The sequence below is a fragment of the Ruditapes philippinarum genome, unplaced genomic scaffold (assembly GCF_026571515.1).
Source record: "Ruditapes philippinarum isolate M1 unplaced genomic scaffold, ASM2657151v2 ctg9502_1_1_1_1, whole genome shotgun sequence".
NCBI lineage: Eukaryota > Metazoa > Mollusca > Bivalvia > Venerida > Veneridae > Ruditapes > Ruditapes philippinarum.
In genome coordinates this window covers 2,763-24,573 of record NW_026858287.1, presented here as the reverse complement: position 1 = coordinate 24,573, position 21,811 = coordinate 2,763, and the positions used below count along the sequence as shown (strand labels likewise).

Sequence of the window (21,811 nt, the reverse complement as noted above, 5' to 3'; positions counted from 1 at the left end):
TAAAAATTCAATTGACCATTTGCTTTTCAAAGACGTAAATTCATTTTATATTTATTTGCCCATTAAAAGCTCTTAAATCATAGGTCATTTTATTATTCTGATATAACAACAAAAATAATCGTTGTGATATTTCTGTTGTCATATATTCAAATGAAAGACATTACATTCGGTTAATCGAGCTATCATCCACATTTATTTTAAAATGATTCATTTAAAGAAAGTATGGTGTTCCATTGAGTACATAACAATGTCTGCAGCAAAATAAATTAAACGCAAATCAAGAAGAAATTAACATTCGTACCGAAATATACTATAATAATGATACGCATACAAATAGCTTATCACATCGGACAATTCACTGCAGAGTCTCATTAAAAGCCACATCTGATCAAAATGACGATGATGATGATGATGATGATGGTATCGATATTAGTGTGTGGTGATTATCATTTGATTGAGATGGTGGTCAAAAGTGTTGACATTTACAATTGTTTATAGAGAAGTCATTTGTTAAGAATTAATTCCAGTTCAATACAAGAAACAATACCTGTATAAGCCGCAATACTAAACTGGTATAATTACTTAAAGGGTCTGTTGGTTTATCATTTTAGCTATGCTGTATATATTGTATATGTAATATGCATTTTTCCTTAAAATTTTAAGATGTTCAATACTTTCACCGCTACATTGTATGTCGATAGTGGTTGTAATGAGAATGATGAATATAACAAAATTGTCAACTTTGAACATAATTAGTAATTATATTAATTAATAAAAAAGTAGAACTCTTTGAGGAGCTATCAAATTGAGCTTATAAAAAAGAGTTTAGCATTAATTTAATGTGACACGATCAGACAGTATGAGGCGTTGTAATCACTAGACTCGATCTGCTTCTTAAGACTCATTCTATTTGCTATGCATAGAAATTGGCTCATTTCCCTGTTTGTTTTTAGCGAAATATGAATTTGCCTAATAGTTTATCAGATATTGGCTCATTAAAGTATTTTATCTGTAAGTCGTCATTTAAATAATCTGTGATTTGTTGTTATTCAGTCATCTCTATGGATTCTATTTATAAAAGAAAATCATCAAAGCTTTGGAAAAAAACTTTAGCAAAACCTTTCGTGATGATATGATGATAAGACTTTTGTTGCAACAAGTTTGACAATAAAACAATATAACAATAAGAAATATCCAAATTACAGCTTCAATGAAATTATACTTTTACATACGAATTGGTATGTTTTCTATTCTGAAAAAAATGTCATTCAACATTATATCCCATTATACAAAGCAATCTCATTACAAAATATAGGTTATTTTAATGATTTTAATGCAGAATTAGCACATCGTTATAATCAGCAACAAGTATTGCGATATTTTGGCCGGATAAAAAATAAGTCGTGGTACGATTTCGGAACTTAGATTTTTTTGCAAAATATTGCATAACAAGTGGCAGTTGTTGTTGTTGTTGTTGATAACAAACATTTGCCAATACTACATTATAATCACAAGGCGAATCACAATTTTTTTGGCGCATTGAAGTTCGCAAACACAGGAATATGAAAGAACCCGGTAGAAATAATCAGTCAGAATAGCAAACCAATATGTTCAGTATTGCATGCATAACAATAAATCAACCCCAAAAATGGAAATTATATAATAAAACTTCATATTGCCGAGCTCAGTGCAAGAAATCAATAAGTTTGTCATTCATTACAACATAACCAAGCAGCACGAATTCCGACTGCCATAAATATCCAACAGCATTTTATCACCAATACCATTGATATTTGTTGATTTTATGCTTGGAAATAAAACTTTATTATAATATTGCGAGTACATGTAAAAACAAGAATATGTAAAAACAGCGGCGAAGCTGACTATATTATTATATTATTGTCCCAATCGAAAATTATATTACAAGTGGTTTCTGTTTATCTTGGAACTTAACCTGATTGGATTCGACAACAAAAAACAACAACGATGAAAATTGTTCAATTTAAGGGTAAATTTGCCTTTGAGTACATGTTAAAGATAATCAAAAGTTGAAACAAGCTTTATATTTCATCACAGTTGTTACTCTCTTATTTAAGTTTAATGTAGTGCCGAAAAGTATTTATACATCGTTAGAAAATTCAAGCTTTTCAATGCCAGCAAAATCAGGAAAATTTGGACCTGTTCATAGCTCTTTGAATATTATATATTGATCAAAATGTAAAGTATTTAATAAACCCGTTCAAGTCGAATATCTGATTGATTCAAATTCAAGTTTAAACAAAACCATTTTATATTTTACTTCATTTATTACACGACATTTGTTTAATATTTCACAAATATCTGGAGTATACCGTATTTTAATAAAAACGGTCTAATTTAATGATGCTATTGAAATCGACGTAGATACATAATTTTGTAAACTATATAGGAGCGGTGTAAACGAACATTATTTACATTTGATGTATTGACAGCATGGAATTCAATGAAAAAATATACATACTTTATTAATAATATATACGATTTTATTCAAGAGAAAAAATGTTTTCAATGTCGTTTGATTGCTATGTATTGGTTGCACCGACATATTTCCTATAAGGTTTTCAATACAAATGTCCCAAATGTACTAAAATAGATTAAATTGCAACTGATTGCTTTAATGTAGTACAGTAATTTTTCAAAATGTCAAATGAATTATTTCCGTTGTCATAGACATTGCTTTTAAGGTCTAGGAAAAATATCAGTGCAAACGTACATTGATATATATATCAAAACTATAAAATGTATGTTTTTTTTTTTTTTTAGTTTTATCTATCATTTTCTTGTCCGTGTTGGTTGATAAAGATAAAAAAAATACTTTAACAAATTAATTGCAAATCATTGAACCGACTGGTTAACTACGAAACTAATTAATTTTGTTCCGAATGAATGATTATTTTAATATCAGTACATTTTTTTCAATACATGTGTTCCCAATTATTCAATTCCATCATAAATTAAATAATCTTATATTTGTACGAAATAATCGTAAACATTTAGGCCTTTCACCTGTTATTTAAACGAACATTTCTTTTATCATTAAATGTAGATGAAAAAAAAAAACTTTTCCTCTATAAATTACTGAACATATTTAACTTTTACAGACTTCATATCATTCGGTAAAGTTATATACAGAATCACATGTCATACAAAACCAAAAAAAAACAACAATATCTCAACAAAAAAAGATTGTTCTAATTGTTATAAGTTGACATTCCATTAAGTATATTTTTTCGTATTTGCTGATGTAATAAATTAATCTTAATATAATGTGTGACATAATATTACCATTTTGAAATGCAAACATAACATGGGTCATTGGTTATGTTTTGTACATTGAAGCAAACAAATTATGTTTTCATGATTATTAACTTAATATTTTGTTCATTTTGTGTCAAGATTTTCAAATTAGATCACAACATTAAAATCAGACTAAGTTCCAGTTAAAAGTGAATCTAGATACAACATGTATATATATATGAAAATAAATTGATGGAATGTTATTGCTGAAATATCTCAACAGATTTTGATTTTATACAGCATATATGCAAAAATGGATTGCATTTTGGCCTCAGATTGGAATATTTTATGAAGATCATCCTTTATCGTTGACAGTCAGTCAATCATAAGTTACAAGAGAACATTTCTTATTGCATCATCACATGAATAATGTGTATTTAATTTTCATAATGCTTGCTAGAGGTTTATTATGTATGAGTCTATAATTTGATGCAAAGAAAACTCAGTATACACGCTTCATTTATATTTTTTAGTTCATTAATATATATGATTTTCAAGTTAATTTTTAAGCTGTCAACCGTTAAGAATCAGTCTTATAAAATCAGAATGCGACGTTAAGTTTACGAATATTTTGCATTTAACTTCGATATTATTCTAAAAGAATTTGATTTAGTTACAGAAGATATTATCACAATTCGATTCTTTCTTTTTATACTAAGTAAAATGTGATTTGCAACATATTGTTATTTGGCACAATTTCTGTGCGATAAATGTACAAAGGTGCGAAAATATCTCTTCTGTCAAAGATGATTGATTATACGTAATCAGATAAACACTTTGCAACGTCTGTGAGATACAAAGATTTTGCCAAGTCACCCCAAGATTTACCGATACTTTTATCAATTATAATCTTTTCACATTAAAAATAATATACAAATGTAGACTTTTAGCAGAATACTATAATGTGAAGCATAAAGATCGCGACCGGCGTTTGTCAAATACAAGATCAAGATATTAAAGGCATCAAATCGAAGAAAATGACCTTAACATATAAAACCCATCCACTATTTTAGTAAGTCAGTGTTTATTATTGTGTATAGATCAAATACAGATAATAATCCTATAACGAAACAATTTTGCTGCATCTAATTAACTTGTTTTTGTTAACAATAACAATAACGTGTAAATGTATGATTACCAACGGTCCTGAGGAATAGAATAAAACATAAATATATCAAAAATGAGCAGCATCACGACAAAACCAAAATAAATAATGGGTTTGCGACCAGCATGGATCCAGACCAGCCTGCGCTTCCGCGCAGTCTGATCAGGATCCATGCTGTTCGCTTAAAACCCTATAAGTAGAGGAACTGATAGCGAACAGCATGGATCCTGATCAGACTGCGCGGATGCTGGTCTGGATCCTTGCTGGTCGCAAACCCATTATGTTGGTTTGTCATGGCGCGGCTCAAATGCTACATTATATAAATACATATAAAAAAATGTTTGACGATTTTTTTCTATTGATACTTAAATACCATTTAAATGCTAACATGTTTGAGATCTTGTTTGTCCATGATATATTCATATTTCAATGCTATTTACAATTACCCTACTTACGACTCATTAATTCAATTGATGTATGTAAGAAATTACGGCTAAAAGCATAATCTAATTAGCGAAAACAGTCAGGTGGTTTTTATTGTCCTTATAACTTTCAATAATTATTACGAAATAAAAGAAATCTACATTATCCATTGACTTCAATTTCAAGTCTGATATGGTATTGTTGAAAATAATTTGTAGGGAATACTTTAAAAGTAATAAAGCGTTTCCACTTTTGAGCACTTTAGAGCGAATGATATGAGACTTACTTTTAGTACTTTAAAGTAAAATAATTGTAAGCACATTTGTGTTTATTTATTTTAAAACTCTATTTGGAAACATCGTTCCTATAGTTATAACCAAAGAGAATATTTTTAACCTATATATATGATGGAAATTTCTAACATTTCGTCCCCTATTATCGTCTTGACAATCAATCAATCAGACAGTTTTTCACTGCTGGGAACAATTTAAGGAAATATAATTTTTCTGACGTTGAGTCCGTCAGTTGTGAAAGACGAATAGTTTCTGTCTGCATGGATACCGAGAAAAGTATTTTGTTTATTTCTTGTTTTCCTGTTTAGAAAATGATATCATACATCAAGTATGACACAGGTTTTACAGAAGCGATATAACAATCCTCAGCAATACTCTTTCAGCAATAAATTTTACGAAAGAGATTTTGCATATTATCAGCAAACGGGAGACTTTTCATGCAAAGCCATTTACTTTGAAGTGAAGGTATTTCTTTAAAGAATTTGCTTAACATATAGAACATATGGATTAAATTTAACTCCTAGGCAAGTTACATGTAGAACGAATTCATCAGTATCATTTTCCAATCGTTGTCATACAACAAAATGCATTTGGTTAATTTTCCTATATGAATACATGTATATAAATTGCATTTTACTTAAATCTTTGAAATAGACATGTATGTTTCAGACTTGAAGTATGTAACAATTATTTCTTTACAAGTGCAATAATATATTTTGTTGTTTAAACGTTATGTAACAAAATCCTAAAATGTATGGAAACGAATAATGTTATGAATAATTTTCTTTTGAGATAGAAATTCAGCCACACTCTGCATCCCGAATGAAAATAATGGGGAAATATAATAATTGTAAGTCTGTCTATGTTTGTATAAAGTATAGTCGTTAACCAACAACTCGTAGCTTAAAGAATTTACGCAGCATATCGAAACTGTTATCTTTCTATAGGAAGATGAATGCCAACATCTAATATTTTGGTTATGGGAGATACTTCACAATTGTAAGTCTGTCTATCTTTGTATAAACAACAAATCGTAGCTTAAAGAATTTTACGCAGCATATCGAAATTGTTATCTTTCTATAGGAAGATGAATGCCAACATCTTATATTCTGGTTCTGTGTGATATATTACAAGCCACATGTAACGGTGAATGCGAGTCACAGAAGTCACGCAAGATGCTCGGTAATTTATGTTTCGAGTACTTTTTTAAATTGCGATCAGTGGCCTTTTTGGTTCTTCCTGTCTAGTATACTTTTATACATACATACATCTGTGACAAGAGGTCAGCAATATTTGGGAATTGTCTAAGACAATTATCAGTATAACGGAAAGTTCAGCTTTTATAAGCTTTTGTTTTGAACAGTTAAAAAACACTTGCAATTACATAATATATCAAACTATGTTTTTAAGAACATAAGGAAAAGTAAATACAGGTATCCACTTGGTTAAAATGATCATGATCATTGTGCATAGGGGCAATAACTGCATCCTTTTATAAACAAGAGGGCATTTATAAATAGTGATGTATATGTATGCATGTTAGATAATACACATGCTTTTAATACGGTCTGGTTGAGGCCTCAACAGACGGAATGATTTAGCTGTGCAACAATAATTAAAGATATGATATACAATTTTCAAAGCAGTACAGCAATTGCATTCTAAATTTTATGAAATATCAGGTTTCCCTCAAAAACAATTCCCATCGAGTGGATCCCGTACAGAATTTACACACTATTCTAACTGGAAAATGTGAAAATGTAATAATTTTTGGTATTGACCAATTTAGAAGTTAAATTAATAAGTAAGCCCATAAAAGCATTAAGGGAGCTTTTAGAAAATAACCATGTGATTACATGGATAAAATAACAGAGCCTAAAGCCTGTTCTGTATTTTGGTCTCAGGTTAAAAAAAAATCCTGACTTATGAGCGAGACATCTCAATTTTTATAAAAATAAAAATAAATTTGACTACAATCACTTTCAGAGTAATTTGAGATTGAACATGCCACAACTTTGGTGCTCACTTAGTTTTTCAACATCCGTTTTACTCAATCTAACTTCAATGCTTACATTTTTGCCCTTATTGTTCTGGAATTTTATTCATTCAACACATTATCAGGGGATAATTGGGAAATATGTCACCTGTCATCATGGGAGGTCTTAACAACAAAATTTAAGAGCGATAGAACATGTCCTATCCTGAAAATTTAGTCTTAAGTTGTACGATTTCAAGAAATAGTAGCATTCACACAAAAAATAGCTTGTACATCTAAGTTTTAATTGGTGTTGTACCTCAAAATTCTACCGTCTGTTGTGACCTTTAGACGGAGTCGACGGACACACAAACATGACTTGTTGTGTTGCTGCTAATGGCTTATCTACATTCTTCACATTAAGACAAGACATTGGACAGGGAGAGACTACCTCCACTTGGCTATATAAATTGTTTATAGATGTCCTGATAAACGAATTAGAAAATAGTGAATTAAGATTAAATATCCTTCATCTGTCTGCCGGGGCGAAACTTTTGCAGAATATATAGCCCTATCAGCAACCACCCCACCGGCCTTATAGACATGCTTGATATAACTTGGGTTGGTTTAAACATATTTATTTAAGCTCGATTGCGAAACAAGCTCTTGCAACTTATATTAATCACTTTCGAGTCTGCTTCCTGGAACCAACCAGTACTGGTGTCATATGAAGACACATGGTCGTGACCCGAGTAGGGCTTGAACCCATGATCTCTGGGCTGAGAGACAGACACATTAACCACTAGGGCACCGCTTCCCCTCTGATTGATATAACGCATCAATATACTTATAAATACAGGTACATCATTAACCCACTGAAAGTCTGATAATAGTAATTGGTAAGAGATAAAATTGCACAAGGTTCAACTAACAATAGGAGGTTGTCCTATTGATCAGATTCATTGTGTTAAACATGTAGGAGTATTCCTTACTGATAAACTTAGCGACACAGACAAGGTAGAGCTTACATGAGATAAAGCAAAAGTATATCTATGGTCTCTACTGTCCCTAAAATAGACTCGACCCATATAAATCCAAACAAATCGGCTTGCTTATTTCAAAACTTTGTATACCTAGATTATTGTATAGTTGCGAGTTGTTGTTGTTGTTATTTAATTATTTATTTGTTTTATTTTAATTCCCTAACAGTTACAATTTATTTATCATTTTAGTGACTAGCCTGTTCGTGCTCTGCCTTGTGTCCTGTCCTGTTTTTGTTTGGTGTCCGTCTGGGTTCCTTGCCACTAGTTCTTGTTGCTGGGCTATGTGGGGGTAGCGTTCATTGGACGCCGCCTTTCCTTGTTGATATTGTTTATCATATTTTGTGATCTTACCTTAATAAACCTGACTATGAACGACTTCACATATATATCAGACTAGCAGTTAAAAGTACAAAGGTTCTCTGTGTTAACACGAACGGATCCGTGTCTTAGTATGTTAGGATGGAAAAGTATTGAATATGATATAAAGCTTAGAAAATCAGGGTTTTTGAAATGCCAAACACAGTTTTAGCAAAATATGTGTTCAACGATAGATTATCAATACATTTATGTACCGCATCATAATGTCGTGTAAATGTATTGCTATTTTCTTCAATTATATCTGTAAATCAACCAAAAGGTGTTGCTAAATATTCATTTAATAAGTGCTTGTGATTTTTGTTAAATGGCTTTTAAATTGAAAAAGAGTGATAAATTATAGCATTCCAGTTCCATCTTTTATTAAAAATGTTTAATTCGATTGCTTTCCGGTAGAAAAATGCAAGTAAGTCATGAAATATTTATGCTTAATTGTTAATCAACATTTCAAATATTGTTTGCCTATTTTTTGTAAACAGGTGATAGAACATCAAGAGAAAAGTTACAATAAATAAATGCTTGTATATTTATGTTGACCATCCTTTACTTCTCAGTCAGTCTGTTATTACATAACTAGGAAAAATTTCTTACTGTATCATCAAATGAATTACATGGAATAACTAACTTGTATGATTTAAAGTTCTATATTCTTTCTTAAACTGTAAATAATGTTTTAACATTTTTAATTTATAATTTTAAGCGTTTATTATTGGAATACTTGGAATGTATTCAAAATATTGGTTCTCAAAAGTTCTAAGACAATTTTTTGATTCAACAATTTTGTTTGTTATTTTAACTTTTAATTTAATTATTTCAAAAAATATTTCACTTCGAACTATCTTTTTTTCCCTTTTTAAGAAATGATTTAGAAATTTAGAATTGAGAGGGAGAAACGTGATTAACTACGCACCATGGTGTTTGTAAAACAATCTGCGCGATGCTTAAAGAAAACTAGAGCGAAGATATTTTTTCCGTCAAAGATGAATGATAATACGTAATCAGATAAACAATGAAACAGAGATTGTCAGGTAAAGCTATCATTGGTTATGTTTATGTGTACATTTATATCTGTATAAAGTCATAATAAATTACATGTATTGGGGCGCTGTAAAACCGTTGTTCAGTACAAAACTGAAAAAGAACAATGACTAATATATTGATAATCTTTAAAATGCAATTTCATTTTTATAAGTTCATATGGATCTGTATTTAAATGCAGATGGGAAGCAAGTATATTGAACAATTGGAAGGTCCCGCAAAGAACAATACAAAGTAAGCAAAATGCACATCAGTTAGCATCTTCAGATAAACTAGGAAAAAGAAAAAGATAAAGTACTCTTTTAGAACACACGACTGTTGATGGGTTTAGATTAAAATCTAAATGCACATGTTTTTATTTATACAGCCTTGCATTACAACTAACCAGACACATATCAATTATTATTTTATTTCTGAAATTTTTACCTTCCTAAACGTCAAATAAAATCAATTTCATGGTTATTTCAAATATTTAGTATCAATTTTATTCTCATAGAAGAAGTACTTTTTTAATATCCGGGACGTCAATTTATCACAATATTGAATAATGATACATTATTGCATGCAGTCTGGCTACTAATTTAACATCAGCAAGACAAATTATTTTCAGAATCGTTCTTTCAAGAGTGGATAAGTATAAAGTGATACATCTTTCCCAAAAGAAATTTGAGAATTGTAACGTTAAGTTAAACTTTGGAAGTATTTGCAATGCAAAGAAAATCACAAGAGCCTCATATTTATCTGGAAACATTGTCTGCGTCAGCAATGACTTCATTTTTTCTTCTCATAAAAGGAAAGATGACATGTGATTAACAAGTTCGCGAAACTACCCTATTTCTGAAATTTGGAATACAAAAAGGAGGGGACAAAATACATCACCACACGACTTGTATGATTCGCAAAGTCAAGTCTCAGGTTAACTTTTTCTACTTAATAATTTATGTATACGTATCAATATATAGCTCGTCTGAAATAATACTCAGCATTGTGGAATATAACAACGATAGATGCTCTGCAAAAGACCGCACCGTGCACATTCTTTAATTATCTTACAGTTCCTTAATTGTACTTCCACCACAGTTTCTAACTTTTAAACTTTTGTCTTCAACCACTGAAGTAGCACCATCCTTTAAACCGCTTCTGTCTCGGATGGACCACTTGTTTTACTTCCAAGGCTATCAATATATCATTATTCAAAATATTTTAGTGTTACTGACAGTAAAAGTAAGTCACTCACAAACCCGGCAAAAGTAAGCAGGTCAATGTAATTTTTGGTGTCTTGCGTTTTTAAGCCATGGCTCGTATTCTACGCAACTGTAAGAATCATTTTGCAATATGCAGGCTTCATAACCTCTGATCCCCTTTCAAAATTCAATTTTATTTAGTTCCGCCCATTGTTTTCTCGTTAAGGGCACACCCTTTTTGTTTACTTGGGGACTATCTGTGGATGTTTCAAAATTCCAAATTGTACCAGTTCATGTTAAATGTTGAATGCTGCTTAAGCCGGTGCTACAGGTTTCTGAAACTTTAAAATTTACTGTGTGAGATATCGTGTAATGCATTTAGGATGTAACAAGTTGAATTTTGTTGACCTCATTTTCTGCCCACATCGGGCACCAGTATTTTGTGAATGATATCCCATTAAGTTTATCAATTTGAATATTTAGGGTATTTACAGTATCTATGTTATTACTGTTGCTTATAAATGAGATTGCACCTTTAATTAATTAACAACGAGTTATGTAAAAAAAAAATCAAAGTCTTAAATAAATGTAGATCTGCAGGAACCTATGTTATAATTACATTGTAAATGATTGCATTTGAACTGGGGACATTTGTTTCACATAACATTAGCATCATATCATATAGAACAAGCTGCATAAATCCTGCATGATTATTTTTGTTTAGGAATATGGTTCCTGTTCCTAAGTTAGATTTTTTAATTCAACTTGTAATGTCTGAACTAACAGTTTTGCTTTAACATGAAATTATTTATGGAATATTTGTCACTCATGACAACATAATAAGACTTGCAGCCTTTCTTTAAATGCTTTTAGATGTTTCCCATTTGATTTTGAATTTTGCAAAATGAAAGCATTGATGCAAAATTATATCAACCCTTAGCCTGTTTAGTTTCTTAATGAACATGTCTGGCTTTCATATTTAAAAGTGTTTATTATCATTTTGGGTACATAATACATCAGAATGAAAAGTTAAAGTTAGTGAGACAACAGTGAAGAGCCTGTTCAGTCTCAATAGCCTGGCTGTATACTGCTGATAAACGCGAATCACTCGGGCTGCCTTCGATTGCCTAACCCGTGTAAGTAGTGTCGATACCGGAAAAGCTCATATGCGCATGCGTACCTTTAATAGCAATCGAACAAACACGAGTTGATCGGGTTGTAAACAAATATGGCTGCGCCCAGGGAATTATTTGCACCTTTGGGCGGAGGAAATAATGCTTGAATTACTTTAACTATTTTATATAAATAAATAAAGTAAAGATAAATTCAAAGGCTATATTAGATTCTATTAACACACAAAGGCAGAAAAACTATAAAAATCCTCTCACTTACTCCTTTTCAACGTTGTTGGCCGCCATTTTAACACTTATGACCCAGCTGATAGGCAGTGTCCAACCCGCGTAACTCAGGTACGCAAAACTGATGACGTAATACTCAACTCTACCTTGTTCGATTGTTACCCGTGTCGAAAGTGTTAAACCCGCGTTAGCAATCGAAGGCAGCCTCGGTTTCAGCAGTGTAAGCGTTAAATGCTGGCCTGGTATTAAAGTGTTAGTAGGCATTATGTCGGAAAAGTTCAATGGCTCTGACAATTTAAAGTCATTCTTAAATTTTGTGTTCTAAGACTTAAAGCAGCATGCCTCCAGGTTCATGCTAATTTTAATCAAAATTTTCAAAATGTATATAAAATATTAAAGTATTGTGAAGTGAACAAAGAAAGTAATTTACGCATTGCAAATGGCACTTACATTCCACGTAAATACCAAAATCAAGTAAAATATTAAAAAATAGTCCTTATTAGTCACGCTGAGGGAATATGGTGATTAATAATGGAAAATCAAAAAGTATCTTTTTACTTTTCTAAAATTCTAAGTACAGTTTATTTTAATTTAAATAATTTGATTCATCTGAAGGCATGAAGCTTTAAAACTTATTGAACATTTTCTTTGATAAGCTGGTACAGTGTAACTTCCGAAAACCGAACACCCATGGGACTTGTCAAAAAGTTCGGATTTCAGAGGTTTCCGGAATTCAGAGGTTTATGATAATGTGGACAAGACTAAGCCACTTAATATCACTAAATGTCAAGGAAGATATGGCCATTTCTGTATTATCATATATAATAGTCTTTTAATCAAGATAAAGATGTGCATGAAAAGAATACATTTTTATCTTACCTGCAAATGCTTTTGAATTTCTATCAGTTTGGAGAAATGTTGTTAATTTCATAAACTTACATTCGTCCAATGCTAGTTAATTAATTATTACATAAAATGCAATAAAATCCCTAAAGACGTTTGATGCATACATTGTCCAATTAATTGTCATTTAATCCGCTTATAAACACATCAAATTAACTGACCACCGTAAATAACTTTGATTAACCGCATCACTTCAAACATACCATTTCACAGTTTGTTATTTTAACGCGTGTCAAATTACACGAGATCACCGCTATTAGTAAACAATCGATAGGGAGATTAAATCTTCCTGCAGGGTAAAAATTCTCGTTTTACAATGTATTTCACACCTTTGGATATTTCCGGTTTTTGGAGGTAAAATTCAATTGATTTGACTCTAATTTTACGAAAATATCGTCCGGAATTCAGAATTTAGAAGTTCCGGAATTCAGAAATATTATATTAATAGAAAATAGAAGGGAAAAAATCGGGACCGAAAAAAATGTTCGGTTTTTAGAAGTTTCCGGATTTCAGAAGTTCCGGAATTCGGAAGTTACACTGTATAGCTTATTTACAATTAAGCATGAAAATAGCCAATTACACTGTCCTAAGGATAATGCTAAATTATGACCAAATAATATGACCTATTTTGAGTAATAGCCTCATAAACCCAGATACTGTTCCGGTCTTCTTTTGGCAATTGTCAAAATTTTATATATATATATATATATATATATATATATATATATATATATATATATATATATATATATATATATATATATACATATACATATATATATATATATATATATATTAAAACGTGATAAATGTCCCTTGTGCAGTGTTGAAATAGATAAAATTATAATGTTTAAGAAATAACAAACTCTAAGTAAATTCGGTAGCGCTTTCAATGCTTTCTTCGCATATCTTCAGCCGAAACTTTAATAAACAATAAACATATAAACAAATGACGTAACGTCATGAAAAAAAAAGCGGGAACGTTAAATGATAACGTATTTCCCGGCAAACACAATATGGTTATTTATACTGAAAAATTATAATATTACGGACATTGAGCATAATCCGTACAATCTGGCATCGAATTAATGACATTTATTAAAGGGAGGTAATAAAATTCACAAGTTAATGATTTTATGGCCACAAATTGTATGGTAATTAACAATTTTTACTCAATAAATATTGGTAAATAAACGGACAATTGGATTGAATAAAATCGCAAGCGTTTCTTTCATAATTAAAAATGAAGAGATTGTAATAAATATGATGTACTTATATATATATACCTTGTTAAACGATTATTACCAAATTGAATGAGCATTTAGCTGTGGTTTTAATAACTTGATTAAAAGTTTTTCTTTTTCTTCTCTAAAATTGTCACTTTCGATTAATATCTTATATAGAGGGAAAATGCTAAATTTACCTCCTGAACAATTATGTAAATGTTTATTTACTTGTAACATTCTGAGTTCTTCAGTGTTTGTTTGTTGCCTATGTAAAGTCATACGTTTACTTAATTCATTTTTTGTTTGGCCAATATAAAACTGTTTACAGTTGTCACAAATTATTGAATATATCACATTTTTTGAAACACAGTTCATACTTTGTTTTATCTTAAATGTCTTACTGTTACAAAATTGTATTTCATTTCATTCTATTAGAGAAGGACATGTCTTACACCTACTCCTGTTGCATTTAGAAACCGTTGTTACAGTATTATTTGTCATGTCGAACTTTGAAGAGGTTAAGATGTTTTGAAGATTTTTTGCTTGTCTTTTACTGTTTATAATGCGCTTCTTTTCTAAAACACTGTTCATCCTTTCACTTTTTCGTAACACATTCTCACAAGATCGAATTGCTTGGGAAATATTGGTATTTTTGGGATTAAATGTTGTTACACATGGGATAACGTACTTAAAGAAAAACTATTTTGTTGCAAAACTCGTTTTTATTGCAAAACCGGTTGTGATCAAATTGCAATAAAATCATGTCAACGCAACGAGTTTTGCAATAAAATTATTGCAAAACTCGTTTTTATTGCAAAACTGGTTGTAACATAGCTAGCTTATCCCAACCTATATATATTTAGTGTTGGTCAAGTTTGATCTTGCTGTTTTTCTATTGCTACTATTGACTTAGGATGTTAACTTCATAGGAAGAGAAATATTTGTCAATTTATCTCTGTGATTGTGAGTGACCTTAATTAATCTTGAAACGTAATAATAGTATACCTTGGAGGTAACTGTCAAAGAGTCATAACTTGTGGATTTTAAATGAAATATGGCCTCATGCGAACATAAAACAAATTGCAAGACTTGATCATATATATATATATAAATGAAATATTCCTTAGTTAATTCAAACATTTTCCATCAAGTTCTGAGAATAGATAAATAGAACAACTGTTCTATTGACAGCCCTTGTTGATATTAATGAACAAGCTTGTGGTTGCTGTGGTCTCTTGATTGACTACATTATTATTAAGTAGAATAGCTGAATTTCAAATGAGTAACCAATGCAGTTTTACTATTGATGTTTAAAATTGTTGTTTGAGTCTGCACATATCTGTATGTAGTATGTATGTCATTTTGCACATACATGTACATCATGACTGTACAAAACCTGCCCATCCATGGAAAAAACACAGGGTATGAAAGTACGTCAAATATGGTCTTGGATATTCTTAAATGACCATCATTAAAGCTAGATGATACTGACTTTGTATGTACTGTTCTATATTAGATCAGTCAAATTAATATTTTATTACTTTTTGTCCATAGTGTACACCTGGTGTAATGTTGCAATAGCATGTGATAAATTCTTCCTCTTTATTCATACATGTATTAAACAATGTATATAAGAATGCCTCGGTTTTGTGAGGGATGGGTTGAGTTATTGTCGAAATGCTGGTCATCTGAGAAAATGTAAGCAAAATAATTTTAACGGCCTGACGTGGACTTTCTTGCAGCCAGAATATGTGGACCATTATTCGTATTGAGTTATACACCTTGTCACACAACATGTGTGTAATGATAAGAAATATATATTTAAAGTTTGAAGTAGATTTCTTAAAAAGTAAAGAAGTTATAATATTTTTTAAAGATAATCCTAAGCTTAAAGAGAGATAAATCTGGAAATATTACTTCAAGAGTTATGAACCTTATCACATAAAATGTAACTGATGATAAGGAATAAGTATTTGAAGTTTGAGGTAGATACCTTTGAAACTAAAAACGTTATAGTAAAAAATAACATTTTTCAAGTAAATTAATCTTAGTTTATGGGGAGATCATTCTTGCAATATTGCTAGAGTTATGCTTGTCATATAACATGTGGTTAATGATAAGGTACATATATTTCAAGTTTGAAATTTATCCCCATAGAAAAAAATAACATTAAAAAATTATATATTTTAAGAAAAAATTTAAGTTAAAGGGGAGATAAATCTAAAAGAATTGGTGCTAGAGTTATGAACCTTGTCACATAAGATGTGGTTGATGATAAGGAACATATATTTGAAGTTTAAAGTTGATATCTTAAGTAACGTCAAAGTTATAGTGAAAAATATTTTACTGCACCAAAACTAATCTGAAATCTGGACGAAGACGCCGAAGCCGGGGCGAGTAAGACAGCTCTCCATATACTTCGTATAGTCGAGCTAAAAACTCTTGAAATACTTGTGCAACTGTTTTCCGTAATGTAAGCAGAACACCGTTTGGAAGACCTTCCTCAAGACTTGATACTTTCTGTTCGTTAGCCTCTCTAAAATATCTAAAACTTTGTTTCTGCACTGCAATTTTTAACCTCTATCACAATTCATATACTTGCATATTATGACGTATTTTATTAGAAAATAATAAGAGCATATTTTTTTGTTTGAGTGAAATCTGGAATATATTTTCACTCAACATTATAAAATGCCACATATTTTCACGAGCCGGGACGGAATTAAAGATATTGGTGTTCGGATTTATTTTCTTAGTTGGTCTCAACCCGGTACGAATTAGACCGAACCCATTGTAGTCTAGAAAGTAGTTCTTTAAAATTTTGAAATGGCCCAGTTTAAGTCATCTCTAGTTAGATTGGTCAAAATTAAAGTGTATTTATTGCATGTGTGTAGTTTTTGTGTGTTATATGATGATGACTTTAAAAGTTGTTTTTTTGTGTATTCTCCAGGAACTCATTTGTTGGTGGAAGGATTAAAGATGTACTACCCACCAGCTGTCAGGAGTTTTTAAAGTGGTGAATTTAAACAGTGTTACAACAGAATGAAGATTTCTGAAAAAAAGTAGATGGCTAACCTATAATATTTTGGGCCTCATTGGACTTAGATAGTGTTAATGTTTATAGTTGAAGACAGTATATAATTCATTAAGAACAGTGGAATCCAGAATTAAGCCTCAAATTTGACTGATTTACTATAGAAGAAATAGTACGAAAATTCACCGGGCCGAGGCCAGTTAGACCATTTTCTATCATTCTAGATAGTTTTCAAAGCAAAATTCAGCAAACAATTGTTTTGTATTTATCAGATTTTTCAAACAAATTGGCGAAAAATATTTATTTTTAAGAAATATGAAAATCAATATATTTGACTGATATAGCATCATAATTAAATAATGATGAATAATATTTCAAATGTATTCGGTAAAAATGACTTTTTATCAAAATTTAATTAAAATGACTGATATTTTTGTATGGTAGTTAATACAGGTGTTACTTATAAACATGTTCCTTTTATTTATGTATTTTTCTATCCACCGTAATCATTTCGGTAACAGAAACCAGGCATGCGATTTTAAAGTGGTTAAAAGACAGTCCCTTGCAAGATTCCTCTGTTCTAAAAATAGACCAAAATATTGACCAAAATAGTTATATTTAAACTTAGTTAACTTGTACCAAAATGTGATATCCCAGTAGTCAGGACTCAATACATCGGAATCCATTATACTTGCAAATTCAAATAACGAGAGTGAATTGGTGGGAACCATTTTTTTCAACGTTATTATAATCCTTTATAACGGAAAATTCGTATTCCGACTCCGACACAATAAAATTGGAAACCAAACGTGTTATTTTCTATACAATCAGTACCCGTTAAACTGACACTTGGTCAGAAAAGTGCGCGTATCATTGAGCCGTGAACAAAAGCCGCAAGATGTTAAAACAGGTATTGTAGCTTGGTCAGTTGATTGTTACACCACATTACAATACCAACGAGTTGTTGTCAGCTGAATTTTGTTACACTTGCCAACTTGTGACTTTTCTTTATTACAATAATGGCAGAATCTCTAGCTAAACGCCAACGGACTAATTTAACTTTTGGACAATCAAACAAGGTTCAGAAAAGTATCAAAGACTTTTTTCGTTAATTGACAAAGACAACAAACAGTGTGCAATCATTTTTTTAAGGTTTAGCTTTTAAAAGTCCTATCATTGTATGTGCTTTTTATTTTATAAAGTTTTATCATTTTCATATCAATCTTTAACTATTTTAGTTGTTATTATTTTAATAAAGTTGTTGTATTATGTGTATGATATGTAATGTGTATAATAAAGTGAACACATAAACACAAAAATCTTTTTCATTATAGATGTTTATTATAGATCTAAATACATAATGTTCAGATACCAGTGAATAAGCATATCATTACATGATAAATGATGAAATTCAATATACTGACAAATTCGATATACTGACATATCCTTTGGGAACCAACAGTGTCGTTGTAATGAGTCCTGACTGTATGAAGTTTGCATGTTATAATTATGTTTATTCTATATATTTGGATTACCGAAGTGTCTTTTTAGTATCATCGGAAATTAACAAATTACACTGAATTTTTAACTGAAATTTAAGGGTGTCAACTTGAAAGCTAAAATTATCACACTTCCCCTCCAGCAAAAGAGATCAACTTTTTCCTATTATCAAGCAGATATGGTACCATCATAAAATACTAAATCAAAAACTTTTGCAATTAGTTCTAGGTTAGCTTGATTGTTGGGCTAATTTTACTGGACTAAGTCCCTTGCAAGATACCGTCTGTTCCAAAAATAGACCAAAATATTGACCAAAATACAAAAATGAAATAGTCATATTTAAACTTAGTTAACTTGTACCGAAGTGTGATATCCCATGATTATACCAGTACTGATCTCTTAAATTATGAACATTTGAATGAGGTGTATAGCAAAAGGGAATATAAACGCATAGGTGCTCCTGTGTAACGTACTTGACCTAAATTGAGGCAAAAGTTTAACAAATCTCTTATCTATTTAACTTCTATTATATGCACGTGTAGTCGAGTGGTTAATGACTGAACAAGTGCATTTATTTCCTCTGTAAACTCGTCATCATTGATCTCTTTCAGACAGTATTCAAAGCTGCATTTCATTTGTTCAGTATACTCCTCGAATTTTATTTTTTCTAACGTTGGGTCATTTAAATGACAAAGTTTGTTTCTGATCTTCAAAAGCTTCTTGATACGCATCTTTGTAGTATATGACAGATCACAAGTTTCTTCTAGAATAAAACAGAACATGCAAAGGTCCCAGTTATCTAGATTCGTGTGTCCGGACGGTGGAAAAAACACATCATGCTTGATCTTTCCCAATTTTTGTTTTGATAACAAAGATTTGTTTTTTAGCAAAAAATCATCGATAGTATCTTCTTCACCATTCTTGCTATGATCTCTAACTGTTTTCTCCACAAGTCTTCTTGTTAGTTTTGTTCCACCTCTCATTAATGTCAGCATAGTTCTACTGTAGTTTTCGGTACCTGTCGAAGACATAGTTGCTAATCTAATTTATGATAAATTAATGATTCCAAAAATAGAACAAAATATTGACCAAAATAGTTATATTTAAACTTAGTTATTTTGTACCGAAATGTGGTATCCCATGATTATATCAGTACTGATCTCTTAAATTATAAACATTTGAATGAGGTGTATAGCAAAAGGGAATATAAACGCATAGGTGCTCATGTGTAACGTACTTGACCTAAATAGACGCAAAAGTTTAACAAATATATTATCTATTTAACTTCTATTATATACACGGGTAGTTGATTGTTAAAACTATTTCAAACTTCAAAATTTAACATAAAATACATTCTATATGTTTGAAGGTGAAGTTTTTCTTTTGGCAGGGGAATTTTTATATGTTTTAATTTGATAAGCTGTATGTATAAGTGGGAGGATAGGTATTGGACATTTTACTTAAAACAAATTTTATATCTTAAAGATGCAGAGCAATATCAACAATATCCAAACAAGCATATTGACTGAAGTTATACATTCATCACAATAAACATTTATTTGGTACTGACTTATCACGTATAAATTTTATATGAAAACAATCTAATTGTTTTAAATTACCCGGATTGTCCACAAAAGCTCCAGATGGCAATCGAGAATCAAGTCTTTCAATCTTTTCAAGAAGTGTGTCAAGCTTTCCAATTGTCAAGTCATGGTCTATGCATAAGTAAAAAAAAAGATGGATATCATGTATTAATTGATTTGATGTTAAATTAACTTTTTTTATTAAGGAAACAAAGATATTTTACTTAGGGCATACAGAGTTATATATTTTCAAATTACTTGTACAAAATTGTAACAGATATCTTAAATATTGCTATTAAAAGATATAGAGAAGATACATTTACCATTCTTAATTTTTTCCAAGACTTCTTTATTTGTCATTTCTTTAAAGTAACGCTGATGAACAGCTTCTAGCAAATCAAATAATGACAAAGGACCAGTGGCTAATGACTGAACAAGTGCATTTATTTCCTCTGTAAACTCGTCATCATTGATTTCTTTCAGACAGTGTTCAAAGCTGCATTTCATTTGTTCAGTATACTCCTCGAATTTTCTCGTTTCTAACGTTGGGTCCTTTGAATGACAAAGTTTGTTTCTGATCTTTAAAAGCTTCTTGATATACATCTTCATAATATTTGTCAGACCACACGTTTCTTCTAGAATAAAACATAACATGCCCAGGTCCCAGTTATCTAGATTCGTGTGTCCGGACGGTGGAAAAAACACATCCTGATTGTTCTCTCCCAATTTTCGTTTTAATAACAAAGATTTGTTTTTTAGCAAAAATTCATCGATAGTATTTTCTCCACCATTCTTGCTAAGATCTTTAACTGTTTTCTCCACAAGTCTTCTTGTTAGTTTTGTTCCACCTTTCATTAATGTCACAATGATTCTACTGTAGTTTTCGGTACCTGTTGAAGACATAGTTAGTAATCTAATTTATAAATCAACTTGTATGTATACGTGTATCTGTATAAACACTTGTGCTATTTACTGTTTGAATATCAAGATGATTTAAACTATAATCCGGTTAACACATTTTTCTGACTTCTGAAATATTAAAACTGCAAAACAAACATGGCGGAAAAGATTAAATGTAAGAATGCGTTTTAAGTACCTGCGTAAATCATGTGCTATGGGGCGTGAACGGTAGTTTGCACTTGAAAGTACCGTCCATGAACAGGCTCAATCAAACCGAGCCTGTAACATTTTCAATTTTGCCTTGTTGGGCTTTATTTAGGGATTCATATTTTCTCTATTTTGAAATATAACACTAACTTGGTAAAACTACCGTATATATACACATCACATTGTACATCAAACTTTGTATACTATAATAGGTGATTATGTTTAAAATTTATAGTATGTAACATATATTCCTCCACCAGTACGGACAGTAATGCGTTCTGTTGTTTAAGCATTTTGTAACAAAATCCTGAGGAAAAAAAGAGAGCTG

At 30.7% G+C, this 21,811-nt stretch overlaps 1 protein-coding gene across 1 annotated transcript; it reads right to left on the bottom strand.

Annotated features, from left to right (window-relative positions):
- Window positions 1-18,843: 18,843 nt before the first annotated feature.
- Window positions 18,844-21,438, bottom strand: LOC132752684 (uncharacterized). The gene is made up of 3 exons (XM_060743045.1): window positions 20,700-21,438; window positions 20,413-20,508; window positions 18,844-19,811 (listed from the first exon to the last, which is right to left on the bottom strand). Exons 1-3 carry the CDS (start codon window positions 21,277-21,279, stop codon window positions 19,306-19,308), a joined length of 1,182 nt encoding a protein of 393 aa, XP_060599028.1. The 5' UTR covers window positions 21,280-21,438; the 3' UTR covers window positions 18,844-19,305.
- Window positions 21,439-21,811: the final 373 nt, after the last annotated feature.